Below are 17511 nucleotides of genomic sequence, written 5' to 3' on the forward strand. Positions count from 1 at the left end.
ATTTTTCACAAAAGGCAATCCCCAACCTGTACTCTATTGTGGAAAAGGAAATCATGTCACGTCTGGCACACAGTGTTGGGGCAAGGGTCCATCTGACCACTGATAGCTGGTCTGCAAAGCACGGTCAGGGCAGGTATATAACGTACACTGCGCATTGGGTAAACCTGCTGGCGGCTGCCAAGCATGGAATGCGTGGCTCTGCTGCAGAGGAGTTGGTGACACCGCCAAGACTTGCAGGCAGGCCTGCTGCCACCTCCTCTACTCCTCCTACTCCATCCTCTTTGCTAACCTCCTCGGCTGAGTCCTCTTCTGCTGTTGCGTCTTGCTCCACACCAACTGCACCCCCCCAGCTCCCCAGGGGCTATTCCACATGCCGGATACGACAGTGTCACGCTGTCTTGGGGTTGACTTGCCTGAAAGCAGAGAGTCACACCGGACCAGCACTACTGTCCGCCCTGAATGCACAGGTGGATCAGTGGCTGACCCCGCACCAACTGGAGATCGGCAAAGTGGTGTGTGACAACGGGAGCAATTTGTTGGCGGCATTGAATTTGGGCAAGTTGACACATGTGCCCTGCATGGCACATGTGTTGAATCTGATTGTGCAACGTTTTGTGCAGAACTACCCAGGCTTACAGGACGTCCTCAAGCAGGCCAGGAAGGTGTGTGGCCATTTCAGGCGTTCCTACACGGCCATGGCGCACTTTGCAGATATTCAGCGGCGAAACAACATGCCAGTGAGGCGCTTGATTTGCGACAGCCTGACACGTTGGAATTCAACACTGCTAATGTTCGACCGCCTGCTCCAACAAGAAAAAGCGGTCAACGAGTATTTGTATGACCGGGGTGCTAGGACAGCCTCTGCGGAGCTGGGTATTTTTTTGCCACGCTACTGGACGCTCATGCGCAATGCCTGTAGGCTCATGCGTCCTTTTGAGGAGGTGACAAACCTAGTGAGTCGCACTGAAGGCACCATCAGCGACATCATCCCATATGTTTTTTTCCTGGAGCGTGCCCTGCGAAGAGTGCTGGATCAGGCCGTAGATGAGCGTGAAGAGGAAGAGGAAGAGTTGTGGTCACCATCACCACCACCAGAAACAGCCTTACCATCGATTGCTGGACCTGCGGCAACACTGGAAGAGGAGTGTGAGGAAGAGGAGTCAGAGGAGGAATGTGGCTTTGAGGAGGAGGAACACCAACCACAGCAGGCATCCCAGGGTGCTCGTTGTCACCTATCTGGTACCCGTGGTGTTGTACGTGGCTGGGGGGAAGAACACACCTTCAATGACATCAGTGAGGACGAGGAATTGGACATGAGTAGCTCGGCATCCAACCTTGTGCAAATGGGGTCTTTCATGCTGTCATGCCTGTTGAGAGACCCTCGTATAAAAAGGCTGAAGGAGAACGACCTGTACTGGGTGGCCACGCTACTAGACCCCCGGTATAAGCAGAAAGTCTGTGATATGTTACCCAATTACCGGCAGTCGCAAAGGATGCAGCAGCTACAAAATAAGTTAAAAACTATGCTCTACACAGCGTATAAGGGTGATGTCACAGCACAACGGGAATCCAACAGGGGAAGAGGTGAAAGTAATCCTCCTCCTACCACCACAACCACGCCGGCAAGGACAGGACGCTTTACAGACGTCTTGTTGATGGAGGACATGCGGAGCTTTTTTAGTCCTATGCATCGCCACAGCCCTTCGGGGTCCACCCTCAGAGAACGACTCGACCGACAGGTAGCAGACTACCTTGCCTTAACTGCAGATATCGACACTCTGAGGAGCGATGAACCCCTTGACTACTGGGTGTGCAGGCTTGACCTGTGGCCTGAGCTATCCCAGTTTGCCATTGAACTTCTGGCCTGCCCCGCTTCAAGTGTGCTGTCAGAAAGGACCTTCAGCGCAGCAGGAGGTATTGTCACTGAGAAGAGAAGTCGCCTAGGTCAAAAAAGTCTTGATTACCTCACGTTTATTAAGATGAATGAGGCATGGATCCCGAAGGGACTGACAGTGGGGGATGCATTTGACTAAAAAAGGCCTGGTGATGACTGAGATGCCTTGGCCTAAAAATGGTCCACACGCTGCTGTATATAATCATTCTCTGCATGCCGGATGACTTACGTGACATCTCCGCCACCAACTACGGTTCAAGCCGCAATGTTTTAGTGCACTTTCTGCCTTAAAACCTCAATTTTTCAGGCCGCTGCTACAGCAGCGGCTGCAACAATACCTACTTTTTCATGCATGTGTACATGCCTAATTTTTCTGGCCTCTGGTGCTACACTGTGGCTGCAAAAAAACAAAAAACAAAAAAAAAGGCACATACATGTGTCAATTCCCCTTCGTGATCGTTACCTTGTCGTGGTGAAGGGGCTTGCGTATCACAATGAAGCGATCACCTCTAGGATTGTGTTGGCACACCCCAGATGATAAGGTCGTTGCTTCATTGTGTACAGACCAAAAGCGATCCGCAGGATAATTTTTCATAAAAAAAAACATTCATTTTCTTTCATTCTTTCTGCGGAGCTGGGTATTTTTTGGCCGCGTTACTGAATGCTCATGAACAATGGCTGTAGGCTCATGCGTCCTTTTGCGGAGATGACAACCCTGGTGGTCAGTCGAACCCAAGGCAACATCATCGACCTCATCCCATATGCGTTTTTTCTGGAGCGTGCCCTGCGAAGAGTACTGGATCAGGCTGTAGATGAGCATGAAGAGGAAGAGTTGTGGTCCTCATCACCACCAGAAGCAGCCTTGTCGTTGTCAATTGCTGGACCTGTGGCAACGCAGAGAGAGGAGTCTGAAGAAGAGAAGTCAGAGGAGGAAGGTGGCTTTGAGGAGGTGGAATACCAGCCACAGCAGGCGTCCCAGGGGGCTTGTTCTCACCTTTCGGGGACCCTTGGTGTTGTATGTGGCTGGGTGGAGGAAGAGACCTTCAATGATGTCAGTGAGGACAAGGAACGGGACATGGCTAGCTTGGTATCCAACCTTGTGCAAATTGGGAGTTTGCGGTTGTGCAAATGGACTGACTGACTGTTAAACGGGGAGTTTGGTCTGTCAGAGTTTGGTCTGTCACTGTGAAGCGGGCGACGGGCGTAACCCTTACACTACTTGACCGATAAAACATCATACCTGATCGTATTCACACACTGGATGTTTTAGTGCTGGTTTACACTGCCGCTACCACTAAAGTAGCGTCGCTTCCAGTGCGACTTTGGCACGACTTAGCGCGACTTTGGCGCGACCTCATCGCGAGGTGACTTTTTATTTGGCCAATCACAATATCATGTTTTGTGACCGTCACCTAATTTCCTTTTCCTGTTTTTTGTTTTACATATTTCCCCATGTGTGCAGTGTTGTCTGTGTCATAGCCCAACTGATAGGCATGTTTGCCTTGGCATATCATATTTCAGCTTGCCAGAAAGAAAAAAAGACAGCTGGAAAGACACTGCATTAGTTTTCTACTAAAAATCATAAGAAAAATGCTGTTTTTTTTGGGTTGTGGACATACTACAGAGCTGAAACTTGACAGGTACACTTTTTAGACCCCCCAGACACTAAATACAAAAAATGACATGCCTGCCTAAAAAAATGCCCGATAAATGCCTGCAAGAGAAAAAGCCAGCCGCAGAGAAGCCGTATTCCTGAAAATATAAGAAAAATGCTGTTTTTTAGGGGTTCTGGACATGCTACAGAGCTGAAACTTGACAGGTACACTTTTTAGACCCCCCAGACACTAAATACAAAAAATGACATGCCTGCCTAAAAAAATGCCCGATAAATGCCTGCAAGAGAAAAAGCCAGCCGCAGAGAAGCCGTATTCCTGAAAGTATAAGAAAAATGCTGTTTTTTAGGGGTTCTGGACATGCTACAGAGCTGAAACTTGACAGGTACACTTTTTAGACCCCCCAGACACTAAATACAAAAAATGACATGCCTGCCTAAAAAAATGCCCGATAAATGCCTGCAAGAGAAAAAGACAGCCGCAGAGAAGCCGTATTCCTGAAAATATAAGAAAAATGCTGTTTTTTAGGGGTTCTGGACATGCTACAGAGCTGAAACTTGACAGGTACACTTTTTAGACCCCCCAGACACTAAATACAAAAAATGACATGCCTGCCTAAAAAAATGCCCGATAAATGCCTGCAAGAGAAAAAGCCAGCCGCAGAGAAGCCGTATTACTGAAAATATAAGAAAAATGCTGTTTTTTAGGGGTTCTGGACATGCTACAGAGCTGAAACTTGACAGGTACACTTTTTAGACTCCCCAGACACTAAATACAAAAAATGACATGCCTGCCTAAAAAAATGCCCGCTAAATGCCTGCAAGAGAAAAAGCCAGCCGCAGAGAAGCCATATTCCTGAAAATATAAGAAAAATGCTGTTTTTTAGGGGTTCTGGACATGCTACAGAGCTGAAAATTGACAGGTACACTTTTTAGACCCCCCAGACACTAAATACAAAAAATGACATGCCTGCCTAAAAAAATGCCCGATAAATGCCTGCAAGAGTAAAAGCCAGCCGCAGAGAAGCCATATTCCTGAAAATATAAGAAAAATGCTGTTTTTTAGGGGTTCTGGACATGCTACAGAGCTGAAACTTGACAGGTACACTTTTTAGACCCCCCAGACACTAAATACAAAAAATGACATGCCTGCCTAAAAAAATGCCCGCTAAATGCCTGCAAGAGAAAAAGCCAGCCGCAGAGAAGCCATATTCCTGAAAATATAAGAAAAATGCTGTTTTTTAGGGGTTCTGGACATGCTACAGAGCTGAAAATTGACAGGTACACTTTTTAGACCCCCCAGACACTAAATACAAAAAATGACATGCCTGCCTAAAAAAATGCCCGATAAATGCCTGCAAGAGAAAAAGCCAGCCGCAGAGAAGCCATATTCCTGAAAATATAAGAAAAATGCTGTTTTTTAGGGGTTCTGGACATGCTACAGAGCTGAAACTTGACAGGTACACTTTTTAGACCCCCCAGACACTAAATACAAAAAATGACATGCCTGCCTAAAAAAATGCCCGCTAAATGCCTGCAAGAGAAAAAGCCAGCCGCAGAGAAGCCATATTCCTGAAAATATAAGAAAAATGCTGTTTTTTAGGGGTTCTGGACATGCTACAGAGCTGAAAATTGACAGGTACACTTTTTAGACCCCCCAGACACTAAATACAAAAAATGACATGCCTGCCTAAAAAAATGCCCGATAAATGCCTGCAAGAGAAAAAGCCAGCCGCAGAGAAGCCATATTCCTGAAAATATAAGACAAATGCTGTTTTTTAGGGGTTCTGGACATGCTACAGAGCTGAAACTTCACAGGTACACTTTTTAGACCCCCCAGATGCTAAATCCAAAGAAATTTTTTATTTTTATTTTTTTTTAATTTTTCCAATAATTGGCTCTCTATCAAAAAATTATAATTTTTAAGAACTTTTTTTTGCGTGATCCCTCTCCGGCATGCCACAGTCCAGGTGTTAGTCCCCTTGAAACAACTTTTCCATCACTATTGTGGCCAGAAAGAGTCCCTGTGTGTTTTAAAATTCGCCTGCCTATTGAAGTCTATGGCGGTTCGCCCGGTTCGCCAGTTCGCGAACATTTGCCGATGTTCGCGTTCGCCGTTCGCGAACGGCGAATTTTAGGTTCGCGACATCACTAACGATGACCAGTTAACCCTAAATGTGGAGGAGCATCCACTGTAAGGCTATATTTGTCTTCAGCCCAGATTTCAGCTTTAAAATATGGCTGTATGCTAATACCTTGATTTATATGACATTTTAGGATATGGTTGTTTTAATCAAAAGTCATGTATTTATTTGAGAAGTATAGGTATTGATAAATAATTACCCTCCTTAATTGGTGCAGTGTCATCTTCATGTGGTTTTACCCCATCTTCTAGGAATAAATAATATGTATATAGGTATAGCAAAACATATGGCATAAAAATCATTATAGACAGCGTATCTAGCCTATATATGGTATATATCTTAGATTATGATTATTGTTCATGCTATATTGACTCATATACTGGTATATAAATGATGTTGAATACTTGCCTGTCTAGCAGGCTGCAAGCCCATTCTTCACTTTCTTGAGGGAATAACAGTGAAGTGAAGTAGTGAAGAAACAGCCAGCAGGAGAAACCACAGCATGTGGCAGGGGACACACTGGGTGGGTTTACTAAAGACAAATAGACTGTGCGCTTTGGAAGTGCAGCTACATTCATGTTCCCCGGAGTTTAGTGAATCTGCCTCACTTTTTAAAGAATACCTAATTAGTTGCAAGGAAAAAAAAAACAGCATTTTGCTTGCACATGATTGGATGATGGAAATCAGCAGAGCTTTACAAAATTTCCGAAGCTCTGGGGAAAATGAGTCCAACTGCACTTGCAAAGTGCACGGTCTATTGTCCTTAGTAAATCCAGCCCACTAACAAGTGTACAGTCTACTGTCCTAAGTAAATTCTTCCCACAAAGTAATTCATCCAGAAGTTTTGGAAAGTTCTGGAGCTGTGCAAAAGAGACAAAAATGGACTCTCCCAACATTTTACAGTTAACCACTTGACCACTGCCCGACTATATACGGCGGCGGTCAGCCCCTCCCAGGCAAAGTGACGTACCGGTACGTCACTAGCCTGGGAGCTCCCGCCCCCGCTCGATCCCTAAGCAGCCTGCACATGTGACCAGCGGACCCGATGTCCGCCGGTCACTCGCGATCGTCGGGTGGAGAGGGAGAAAGGCAGGCGGCTAATGTAAACAAAGCCACCTGTCATTCTCCCCTGTGTAAAAGCACAGATCATACAGTCCTGCTATGTAGGACCATTGATCTCTTCTGTTACACACACAGCCACATCCAATCACAGTTAGAAGCACGCCCCTAGGGATACACTTAACCCCTCCCTCTCCAATAAAGTTAACCCCTTCCCTCCCAGTGTCATTTTTACAGTAACAGTGCATATGTACAGTATAGCCAAGGGTCCAATCTGTCTGCCGCAATGTCGCAGTCCCACAAAAAATATCGCAGATCGCCACCATTACTCGTTAAAAAAAAACAATAAAAATGACAAAAATCTTTCCCTTAGTTAGTAAACGCAATAACTTTTGCGCAAACCAATCAAAATACGCTTTTTGACATTTTTTTTTACCAAACATATGTAGCAGAAAACAAATTGGCCTAAAATGTTAAAAAATTTAGATTTATAAATTTTTTTGGGGGGAATTTCATATAAAAAAAATGTGAAAAATATTGTTATTTTTGCAAAACTGTCGCTCTTTTTTTGTTTATAGCGCATGATCAAAAAATCGCACAGGTGATCAAATACCACCAAAAGAAAGCTCTGTTTGTGGGAAAAAAAAGACATCAATTTCATTTGGGTACAGCATCGCACGACCGCGCAATTGTCTGTTAACCACTTAAGCCCCGGAAGATTTTACCCCCATTCCGACCAGGGGGTATTTTGCGATTCGGCACTGCGTGACTTTAACGGAGAATTGCGCGGTCGTGCGACGCTGTACCTAAACGAATTTGGCGTCCTTTTTTTCCCACAAAAAGAGCTTTCTTTTGGCGGTATTTGATCACCTGTGCGATTTTTTTTTTTTTTCAATTTATCTCTTTTTTATTCAGGAATTCACATGGTTATACATAACATTTTCAACATATACATCTTTTTCATAATATATATCATAATATGTAACATCTCTATCTGCTGTTTTCCTAAAACATTTTTCTTTCCTCCCCCCCCCTTCCCTTCCCTCCCCTCCCTCCCTTTCACCCAACACGACAGAAGAAAAAAAAAAAAAAAAAAAAAAGACAAAAGAACTTATTGTAATAAACAGAGATGGGGGGATACTCTCTTTTGCTATCTCACTTTCCTTCTCATTTTATTTTGTGAAGTATAGTTTCCCTTCTTCAGAGCATATCCAGTGGTTCCACAGTTCCCAAATTTTTCTATGTTTCTCCTGTCTATTTTGTGCCGCTGCAATCAATTCTTCCAATCTCCTGTTATCTTCTATCCTTCGTATCCACTCGGACACTAAGGGAGGTTGTGTTTTTTTCCAGGCCCCTGGAATGCATGCCTTTGCTGCGTTTATCAAATGAGGAATTATGGATCTTTCATATTTTTTTGCTGGAATATCCGATAGGTTTAATAGAAAAAAAGACGGATTCTCCTCTCTTTCGTGTTCTACAAATTTCTGAACTATATCCTTCACCCCTGTCCAGTAAGTTTTTATTTTAGAGCAGGACCAGAAGATATGGTACAAGGTTCCCACTTCCGTCCCGCATCTCCAACATAGATTAGATTCATTTGGGAGCCATCTATGTAATTTCTCAGGCGTGACATACCATCTTGTTACCAACTTATAGTTCGTCTCTTGTATTCTGGTACATCTAGATGACCCTAGTGCAAACCTTAATATCCTCTGGATCTGCTCCCCTGTAAACTTACAATTCAAGTCCTCCTCCCACCTCCTTACCCATGGCAAATCCGGTTGTTCCTCCGGGTTTGTCAATAGGCCATATGCAATTGACAGAGTACGTGAGAGATTTCCTGGCTTTACACAAGCTTGCTCGAATCTCGTTAGTGGTCTATCAAAATCCTCTGGTCCCGGTATAGAGACTAGATAATGATGTAGTTGGACAGCTTGCCAAAATGGCACCTTATATGGTCCCTCCCCTTCAGTCAATCTGGTCATCGAAGGCCATTTTTTTTGTGTTAAGAAAGACGATGCCTGTTCCTGCTCCCTTTCCCTTAACATTACAAATTGTCTTTGATCTAGTCCCGGAGGGAATCGGGGATTACCTAATATTGGAAGCAAGGGGGATCTATCTGTCGTTAATTTATTAAATACATTTGGTCTCGTGCAGATCCATAAAGTATTTCCAATTATTAAATGATGTTTTAGTCTTTTCGGGAGGTCCTGGTAGCACCATATCGCTCTTTTCAGATTTACTTCTGTTTATGCTTGTTCCAGGATCACCCAAAGTTTAGTCTCTGAGTGATGCCACCAGTCCAAGATCCTACTTATGTGAGCTGCCTGATAATATGCTCGTACGTCCGGCAGGGCTAGACCCCCCTTTTTTTTAGGCAAAGTTAAAATTTCCCGTGCTATTCTTGGTTTTTTGTTTGACCAGATATATTTCACAAGCAATGAGTGTATTACCTTAAAAAATCTACCTGGTATCTTCACCGGAAGCGCTCGGAAAAGATATACAAATTTTGGCAATATTATCATCTTCAATAAATTACATTTACCAAACCACGACTGCATCCCCCCGTGCCATTTTTCTAATAATCTCTTAGTCGTTGCTATCATAGGCAGAAAATTGAGGTCATACACCTGTTCTAATTTTGCCGGTATGTATGTTCCCAAGTATCTCACCGCCGTCTCATTCCACTTAAAACCAAAGCTATTTTTCAATAATTGCACCTGAGTCGTGGGCATCTCTACCCCCATTGCCTCTGATTTCCCAAAGTTGATTTTTAGATTTGATAAGGCCCCATATACTTTAAGTTCTTGTATCAGGTTCGGCAATGAGATACTTGGATTAGTTAGAGAGAATAACATGTCATCCGCGTAAGCAGCTATTTTGTATTGTTTCCCCTTTACGCTTACTCCTTCTATATCTAAGTTCCCTCTGACTTTACAGAGGAAAGGCTCTAGTGTAAGGGCGAACAAGAGGGGTGATAACGGGCACCCTTGCCTTGTGCCATTTTTTATCAGAAATGTTTTTGATAATAACCCATTAGCTTTCACCCTAGCAGTTGGATTTGTGTAGACTCTAGTTATTCTATCTATCATTAGGTTACCCAACCCGATATATTTGAGCACGGCAAACAGGAAAGGCCAGCCCACCCGGTCAAAGGCCTTCTCTGCGTCCGCACTCAACACTACACACGGGGTCTTCTCTTCCTTTACTATTTGTATCAAGTTGAGTATTCTTGTTGTATTATCTTTCGCTTCTCTTGATGTCATAAAGCCTACTTGATCTAAATGTATTAATTTTGGTAATATTCTTGCCATCCTGTCTGCCAGTATCTTTGTGAATATCTTCAAGTCCACGTTTAATAGGGATATTGGCCTATAGCTGCCACAAGCCGCTGGGTCCTTACCCTCCTTCAAAATTAATGAGATATGTGCCGTCAGTGTGTCTCTGGTTAGCGTCCCATCTGACTCTGTTGCATTAAATAACTTTACCAGGTATGGGCCTAAAATGTGGAACAGTGACTGATAGTATTGTGCCGTTAGGCCATCTGGCCCTGGCGCTTTTCCTGGTTTCATTAGATTCATTGCCTGCTGTATCTCCTCTATGGTTATTTCTGCTTCTAGTGAGTCCCTTTCTTCCTCTGATAGCTTAGGTAATTGTGACTCGTTTAAATATTTTTCAATTTCCCTTTGTTTAGGTGGCTCTCCCTTTAAATTATACAGTGAGGCATAGAATTTCTCAAATACTTCCGTTATTTGTGTTGGTAATGTCCTTTTATTCCCCTCAGCTGTTACTATATGCGGTATGTATGACCTCATTCTCTGTTCCTTGACAGTCCTAGCCAACAATTTTCCACATTTATTTCCTGCCTCATAATTTAGTTTGCGGCATCTTTGTATATCTGCTTTGGCCTTATATTGTAACAGGTCCGTGATCTGTTTCCTAATCGCTGTTAGCTCTGACAATATTCTATCTGACGCTGACTGCTTATGTTTTGTCTCTAGTTCTCTAAGTTTTTCTAACAACTGTGCCATTTGTTCATTTCTCTCTTTTTTGATACGCGCCCCGTTCTTGATAAAAATCCCTCTTATTACTGCCTTATGTGCTTCCCATAGGGTGCCCATCCGGCAGTCCTCTTGATCATTAATCTCGAAAAAGTTTTTTAGTTCTTGAGCCACCTCTTTTAACACTTCTTCCCTTTGCAATAAGCTCTCGTTCAGCCTCCAGCATTGCTTATTCCTTAAAGGATTTAATGTGAGGCCATACACCATTGTTATAGATGCATGGTCTGACCATGTGATATTATCAATATCCGTTTTTTTCACTGCCTGTAGCTGAGCGTGAGGTATTGCAAAGTAATCAATTCTAGAATAATTCTTATGCGGCGTCGAGAAGAACGTGTATTCTTTCTCGGAGGGGTGTTGAAGGCGCCATACGTCTATCAGCTGAGATTTATGCAGTATTTTCAATATGCGTCTATTCCTTCCGGGGGATACTGCCGTAGTCCCGGCTGAGGTGTCTACTGCGGGTATCAGGGGAGCATTAAAATCTCCTCCCAGGATTAGTTGACCCTCTGTGAAGCTCTCCAAATTAGCCAGGGTTTTTGATATAAACCTATCCTGTCCATTGTTAGGCGCATATAGTGTTGCTAGTGTTACCCTTAATTCTCCTATTAATCCTTTCAAAAATAGGAACCTTCCCTCTGGATCTTGTTTACTGTCTTGCAGGGTCCATGGGACGCTTTTTGCTATCAATATAGATACCCCTCTCGATTTTGCCTCCATATTCGTGGAGTGATATGTGTATGGAAAAAAAATATTTTTAAGATATGGTATTTTATCTGTCCTGAAGTGCGTCTCTTGTATAAATGCAACGCTAATTCTTCGTTTTTTTAGGTCATTTAATAATATACGTCTCTTTTCCGGAATGTTTAGCCCCCTAACATTATGCGACATGATTTTTAAATCCTCCATCTCTGTTTAGTTTACATACAACAAAACAATCCCCAGAGAAGAAAAAAAAAAAAAAAAAAAAAAAAAAATTTAACAAAACCCCTCCCTAATTGGCGACGAGAAGATTCCGGTTCCCCGCGGTTCCGGCTCTTCTCTTCTCCAATTTGGATAGTAAACCTATCCTTATCTCACACTGCACTATAAAGTGCACTTCTGTGTGGATTTTTTAAATAGGGGACTACCCCGGCATGACTCTCCGCCGATCCCCCACACCTCCCTTCCATACTTCTTCAAATAATTCTAATCTCCCACTACCCCCCGGGTCCTTTCTAGTGGGTAATGCATCGGCAAGAGAAAAATAGTTACATTCCTTCATAACTCTCTCCTTCCCCCTTATATGAGTGCTGTTTAGTCTTACACTTTCTTGTACTATCACATCCTAATGTACTATTGCCTTGTTCCCCCTTAAATAGTGGCAAGAAGTAAAAAATAAGTAGAGGCCCAAAAAAAAAAAAAAAAAAATTTACTTTTGTGCTTCGTGCTCAAAGTTTAGAGGGGGAAGAAATCCCAAACACACCTTCTTCCCAGAAAAAAAAAAAAAAAAAAAAAAAAAAATATTTACTTTTGTGCTCCGTGCTCAAAGTTTAGAGGGGGAAGAAATCCCAAACACACCTTCTTCCCAAAAAAAAAAAAAAAAATATTTACTTTTGTGCTTCGTGCTCAAAGTTTAGAGGGGGAGGAAATCCCAGACACACCTTCCTCCCAAAAAATGTGGGGGAAAAAAAAAAAAAAAGAAAAAGTATTTACTTTTGTGCTTCGTGCTCTAAGTTTAGAGGGGGAAGAAATCCCGAACCCTCCTTCTTCCCACAAAAAAAAAAAAAAAAAAGTATTTACTTTTGTGCTTCGTGCTCAAAATTTAGAGGGGGAAAAAATCCCAAACACACCTTCTCCCAAAAAAAAAAAAAGGGTATTTTCTTTTGTGCTTCGTGTGCAAAATTTGACAAGTGAAAAATCCCAATCCTCCCATTTCATGTATAAAATCCAAAGGAGGAAAAATCCCAGCCATGCCTTCCTCCCTTAAAGTGTAATATGCTAAGAGGAAAGGGAGAAAAAAAAAAAAAAAAAGGGGAAAAGGAGAATCTCCATTCCCTACTAGTGTATCAGTAAGACATAATCAGCATTACGAGAGTCCCATTCCTATCATAGATCTTCTATGTTGTTCTTCTTTCTCCTATCTCTTCCACCCGATCGTCTCTCTCTTTCTCCTGTAATCGGGGATACCCAATGGGTCCCTCTCTGGGTATATGGCACAGCCAGTTCTCCACCTGTATAGGTTCTGCCTCTATAAAGCGAAAAAATGCCATTCTATCTTGGTACGATTGGAGCTTGAAGTATCTTCCGTCTCTGCGAAACGTCACGGAGAAGGGGAACCCCCATCCATAAGTACATCCCGCCCTCTTGGCCAAATCTAATAAAGGTCTCAGGATCGCCCTTCTCCGTAACGTTCCCCCAGAAATGTCTGCAAAAATCTTTACTGGTTTTCCTTCCATTATTATCTCCTGGGTCTCCCATGCTGATCTCAGAATCGTTTCTTTATGTGTATAATGGTGTATTCTGCAGATCACATCTCTAGGCCTCCTTTCTTCTTTGCTTCGGGGGCCAAGGGATCTGTGGACTCTCTCAATTTCTAGGTTTCCTGGGTATTTATCTTTTAGAACTTGTTTAAATATTTCTTTTGTCACCTCCACTAATCTTTCATTGCCGAAAGTTTCAGCTATTCCGCGTATCCGCAGGTTACTACGGCGACTTCTGTTCTCTATATCCTCCAGCTGTAGTTGTAATACAGCCTGTGTTTCTTCCTGGTTATCTCTTTTTGCTTCTATAGCTGCCAATCTTTCTTTTATTGCGCTAATTGAAGCCTCCTCTTCTCCTAACCGGGTTGCAATCGCCTGTATGTCTTTTTTAACTTCTTGTATTTCTTGCTGATGTTTCTCCTCTATTCTATTAATCATCTGTTCTATGTCTGCTCTTGTCGGGAGTGCCTGTAGCATAGCTTTAAGCTCTGAATTTTGTGTGGCAGCTTGCGTGAGTATACAGGTTATTGGTGTTTCATCTTGGCTATTCCTTAAGTTATTAGCCACTCTTACTGTAGGGGGTGAAGTGTCCGCTAATTTTGATGTATGGCTAGCTTCTGAGCTTGCTGCTGCCATTTCTACACTTTTTGCGGATTTCTGGCTATTAGAGAAGAAACGGTCAATCTCTCCTTCTGTTTTGTTTGACTGACCTTTTCCTGTACTCCTTCTTCCCTTTCTTCTCTTAGTGAGTGTCATCCTTTTTCTTTATCCTACATATCTTCCTGTCCTTTTCTCCCTCTTCATTAGTGTATCTTTTCTCCTGTTATTGTTGGTTTAGCAGATTATTCCACTCTTTCCAGCAAGTATACATCACACAGTTCTATTGCACCAATACATACTTATTGCCACTTAATATGTCTTACAGTACTCACGGCTCCAGTTTAGCTTTTTCTTCCTTCACCTCTCCACAGAGTGTGTCTCTTATACTACGAAAGTTTTTAGTTATAGTGTAATATCCTTCCCTTTTCTCTGCCGTTGCTATGATCCGTCCTCTCGGGGGGAAGGGGGGTAAGGCCAGGCTTCTATGCTTGTCTTGTTATATGTGACCGACCATTGCCTCTCCTCTCACCTCGGGTGGTCATCCTCGGTTAGCTCTACAATGGGCAATACATCTCTGTCTTTCCCCCATCAGCTCCGTGTCTCTACTCTCTGGATGGTTCCGGGTGGCTCACTCCTCCATCCGGGTACTCCACCAGCCCAAGTCCAAGTTCCTCCCCGACCGTGCGGGGCGCCGTCTGTGGGGTAAGACTCTGCAGCACCTGCAGCCTCAGCCGCTACGGTGTCCTGTCTGGCGTTCAGCCCTCTCTCCTAGAGCGAGTGGTCTGCTGGTATGTAAGGCTACAGCCCCCGCACCTGCCTGCTGACCCAGCCGGACCCGACCCGCCAAAACTGGTGCTCGCGGCTAGCGGGAGGTTCTCCTCTGTCTGCCCGGCTCCTTGGCGTCCCCGCCTCGCTATCTTTCGGATCCCCGGCGGGCGTGGGTGTTCGGCGTGTGGAGGTGTGGAGCTCAGCGGAGGTCAGTTTCAGCGTGTCATCGCATGACCGCTTCCGGGCACGCCCCCCTGAAGAAAAAACCTGTGCGATTTTTTGATCACGCGCTATAAACAAAAAAAGAGCTTCCATTTTGCAAAAATAGCAATATTTTTCCCTTTTTTTATATGAAATTCCCCCCAAAAAAAATGTAAAAATCAAAATTTTTTAAAATTTTCAGCCAATTTGTTTTATGCTACCTATGTTTGGTAAAAAAAATCGCAAAAAGCGTATTTTGATTGGTTTGCGCAAAAGTTATTGCGTTTACTAACTAAGGGAAAGATTTTTGTCATTTTTGTTGTTTTTTTTTTAACGCGTAATGGCGGCGATCTGCGATTTTTTTTGCGGTACTGCGACATTGCGGCGGACAGATCGGACCCTTGACTGACATTTTTGACACTTTTGGGGTTACCAGTGACATTTCTACAGTAATCAGTGCTATACATATGCACTGTTACTGTAAAAATACACTGGTAGTGAAGGGGTTAACTTTATTTGAGAGGGAGGGGCTGTGTGTGTCCCTAGGGGCGTGATTCTAACTGTGATTGGCTGGGGCTTCAGCTGTATGCAGAGTGATCAACGGATCTACATAGTAGATCCAGATGATCAGCTCTCATACAGCGAGGAGAATGACAGGCAGCTTGTTTACACAAGCTGCCTGACTTTCTCCCTCTCCCCCGCCGATCGCAGAGTGGCCGGCGGACATCGGGTCCGCCGGTCACACGCGCGGGGGGGTCCGTGACCACTCGGGAGCGGGAGCGCGCCTCCGGGGGCGCGCGCTCGCTCCCTAGACACTCACAAGCTAGTGACGTAGCCCTACGTCACTTTGCCTGTGAGGGGCTGACCGCCGACGTAGATAGTCGTGCGGCGGTCGGCAAGTGGTTAAAGTCACGCAGTGCGAATCGCAAAATAGGCCCTGGTCAGGAAGGGGGTAAAGTCTTCCGGGGCTTAAGTGGTTAACTTCTTTTTCAGGGAGTTGTTGGTTGAAATTTTGATTTAATTCTAGTAGGAAGGTCACTTTAAATGTGTACATTTAACATACTAAGTAATGTGTAACACTTGCAGTATATATAGCTTCTCTAAGGGAATGCACACTCAAAATGACAATGCTTTTATGCTTCTTTCTCAACAGAAGACCAACAAAATATCTGTTCAGGCATGATCCAAGGTTAGCATCTGCTTCCTAGAGAAATATCATGGAACTAGTGCAGTAACCTGTGTGTATTTACCGGTGTGTACACATTTTGGGGTTAATTTACTGAAGGCAAAAGGATTGTTCACTTTGCAAGGGAAGTTGTATAGTGGAAAGGAATTTTCCCCAAAGCTTAATAAATGTAGTGAAAATTTGTTATCAGAGCTTCCAGAGCTGTCTTTAATGAGGGGCAAACGGGGAAACTGCCCTGGGCCCAATCTTTGTCGGGGGGCCCAAAGCAGCTGCCGCTTGAACCCATGCTGCCTGCGAATTGGGGTCCCAATGTATTGCAGTGTGCACAGAGGACACAGGAGGCTGTATTCCCAAGCCAGCCAGCAGAGAGGGGGCAGGGAGTTCCAGTGATACTCTGACCCCACCTCATGGACCTGTATGCTCAGGAGTGAGCAGCTGCAGTGTGATCAGAGTGGGAGCCCTGCCCAAGGACCTCTGAAAGTGTATGGTGAGCCAAGCTGGCCAGGTAAGTCCTGACACACATAGAATGCCTGCTATCCTGAAACCTTGAGCTGTGTTTTTCAACTGTAAAGATGTACATTACTGAAAGTTCTCTGACCCCCTCATGTGCTATGTCTGCAGTCTCTGACCATCTTCTTTAGTATGTCAGCAGTCTCTGACCATCTCCTGTAGTATGTCTACAGTCTTTGACCATCTCCTCTAGTATATATGCAGTCACTGACCACCTCCTGTAGTATGTCCGCAGTCTCTGACCATCTTCTGTAGTATGTCTGCAGTCTCTGACCATCTCCTGTAGTATGCCCACAGTCTCTAACCATCTTCTGTAGTGTGTCAGCAGTCTCTGACTGTCTCCTGTAGTATGTCCGCAGTCTCTGACAATCTCCTGTACCATGTCCACAGTTTCTGACCATCTCCTGTACCTTGCCCACAGTCTCTGACCATCTTCTGTACTATATCTGCAGTCTCTGTTAATTTCCTATATTATGTCTGCAGTCTCTGACACTCCCCTGTAGTATGCCTGCAGTCTCTGACACTCTCCTGTAGTATGTCTGCAGTCTGACACTCTCTTGTAGTATGTCTGCAATCTCTGACCCTCTCCTGTAGTATGTTCAATAATGTGCCACTTTACTTGCTCAATTATTTGGGATTGCTCCACTGCTCAGTGAGTGGTAATGATGTACAGTAACCTGTAGCAATCAATCAGTGAACAGTAGTGTTCTGCTGTAATCTCTAGCAACCAATCGGTGAGTGGCAATGATGTGCTGTAACCCCTGGCAACCAATGAGTGAAAGGTAATGATGTGCTGTAATCTCTAGGAACCAATTAGTGAGTGGTACTACTGTGCAGTAACCTCTAACAACCAATCGGCAAGCAGAAATTATGTATTGTAACCTCTATCAATCAGTCAGTGAGAGGTAAGTATTGTTTATAACCTCTGGCAACCAATTTTATTCACTGCATGATCTGCTGCAGTAAACTGTTTTTGAGTCTACCTGCTATTTTTGCATGTCTTGGAATGGTGGG

At 43.9% G+C, this 17511-nt stretch overlaps 1 protein-coding gene across 1 annotated transcript in view; it reads right to left on the reverse strand.

Annotated features, from left to right (window-relative positions):
- The window catches only part of LOC309550556 (uncharacterized protein), a 263513-nt gene that overhangs the window by 169439 nt on the left and 76563 nt on the right, over nucleotides 1-17511 (reverse strand). Inside the window, exon 52 of the mRNA XM_082250908.1 lies at nucleotides 5850-5897. Coding sequence (XP_082107034.1) covers nucleotides 5850-5897 — 48 coding nt within the window. The remainder of the gene's footprint in view (nucleotides 1-5849; nucleotides 5898-17511) is intronic.

The sequence above is a fragment of the Pelophylax lessonae genome, assembly GCF_965119305.1.
Source record: "Pelophylax lessonae genome assembly, chromosome: 3".
NCBI lineage: Eukaryota > Metazoa > Chordata > Amphibia > Anura > Ranidae > Pelophylax > Pelophylax lessonae.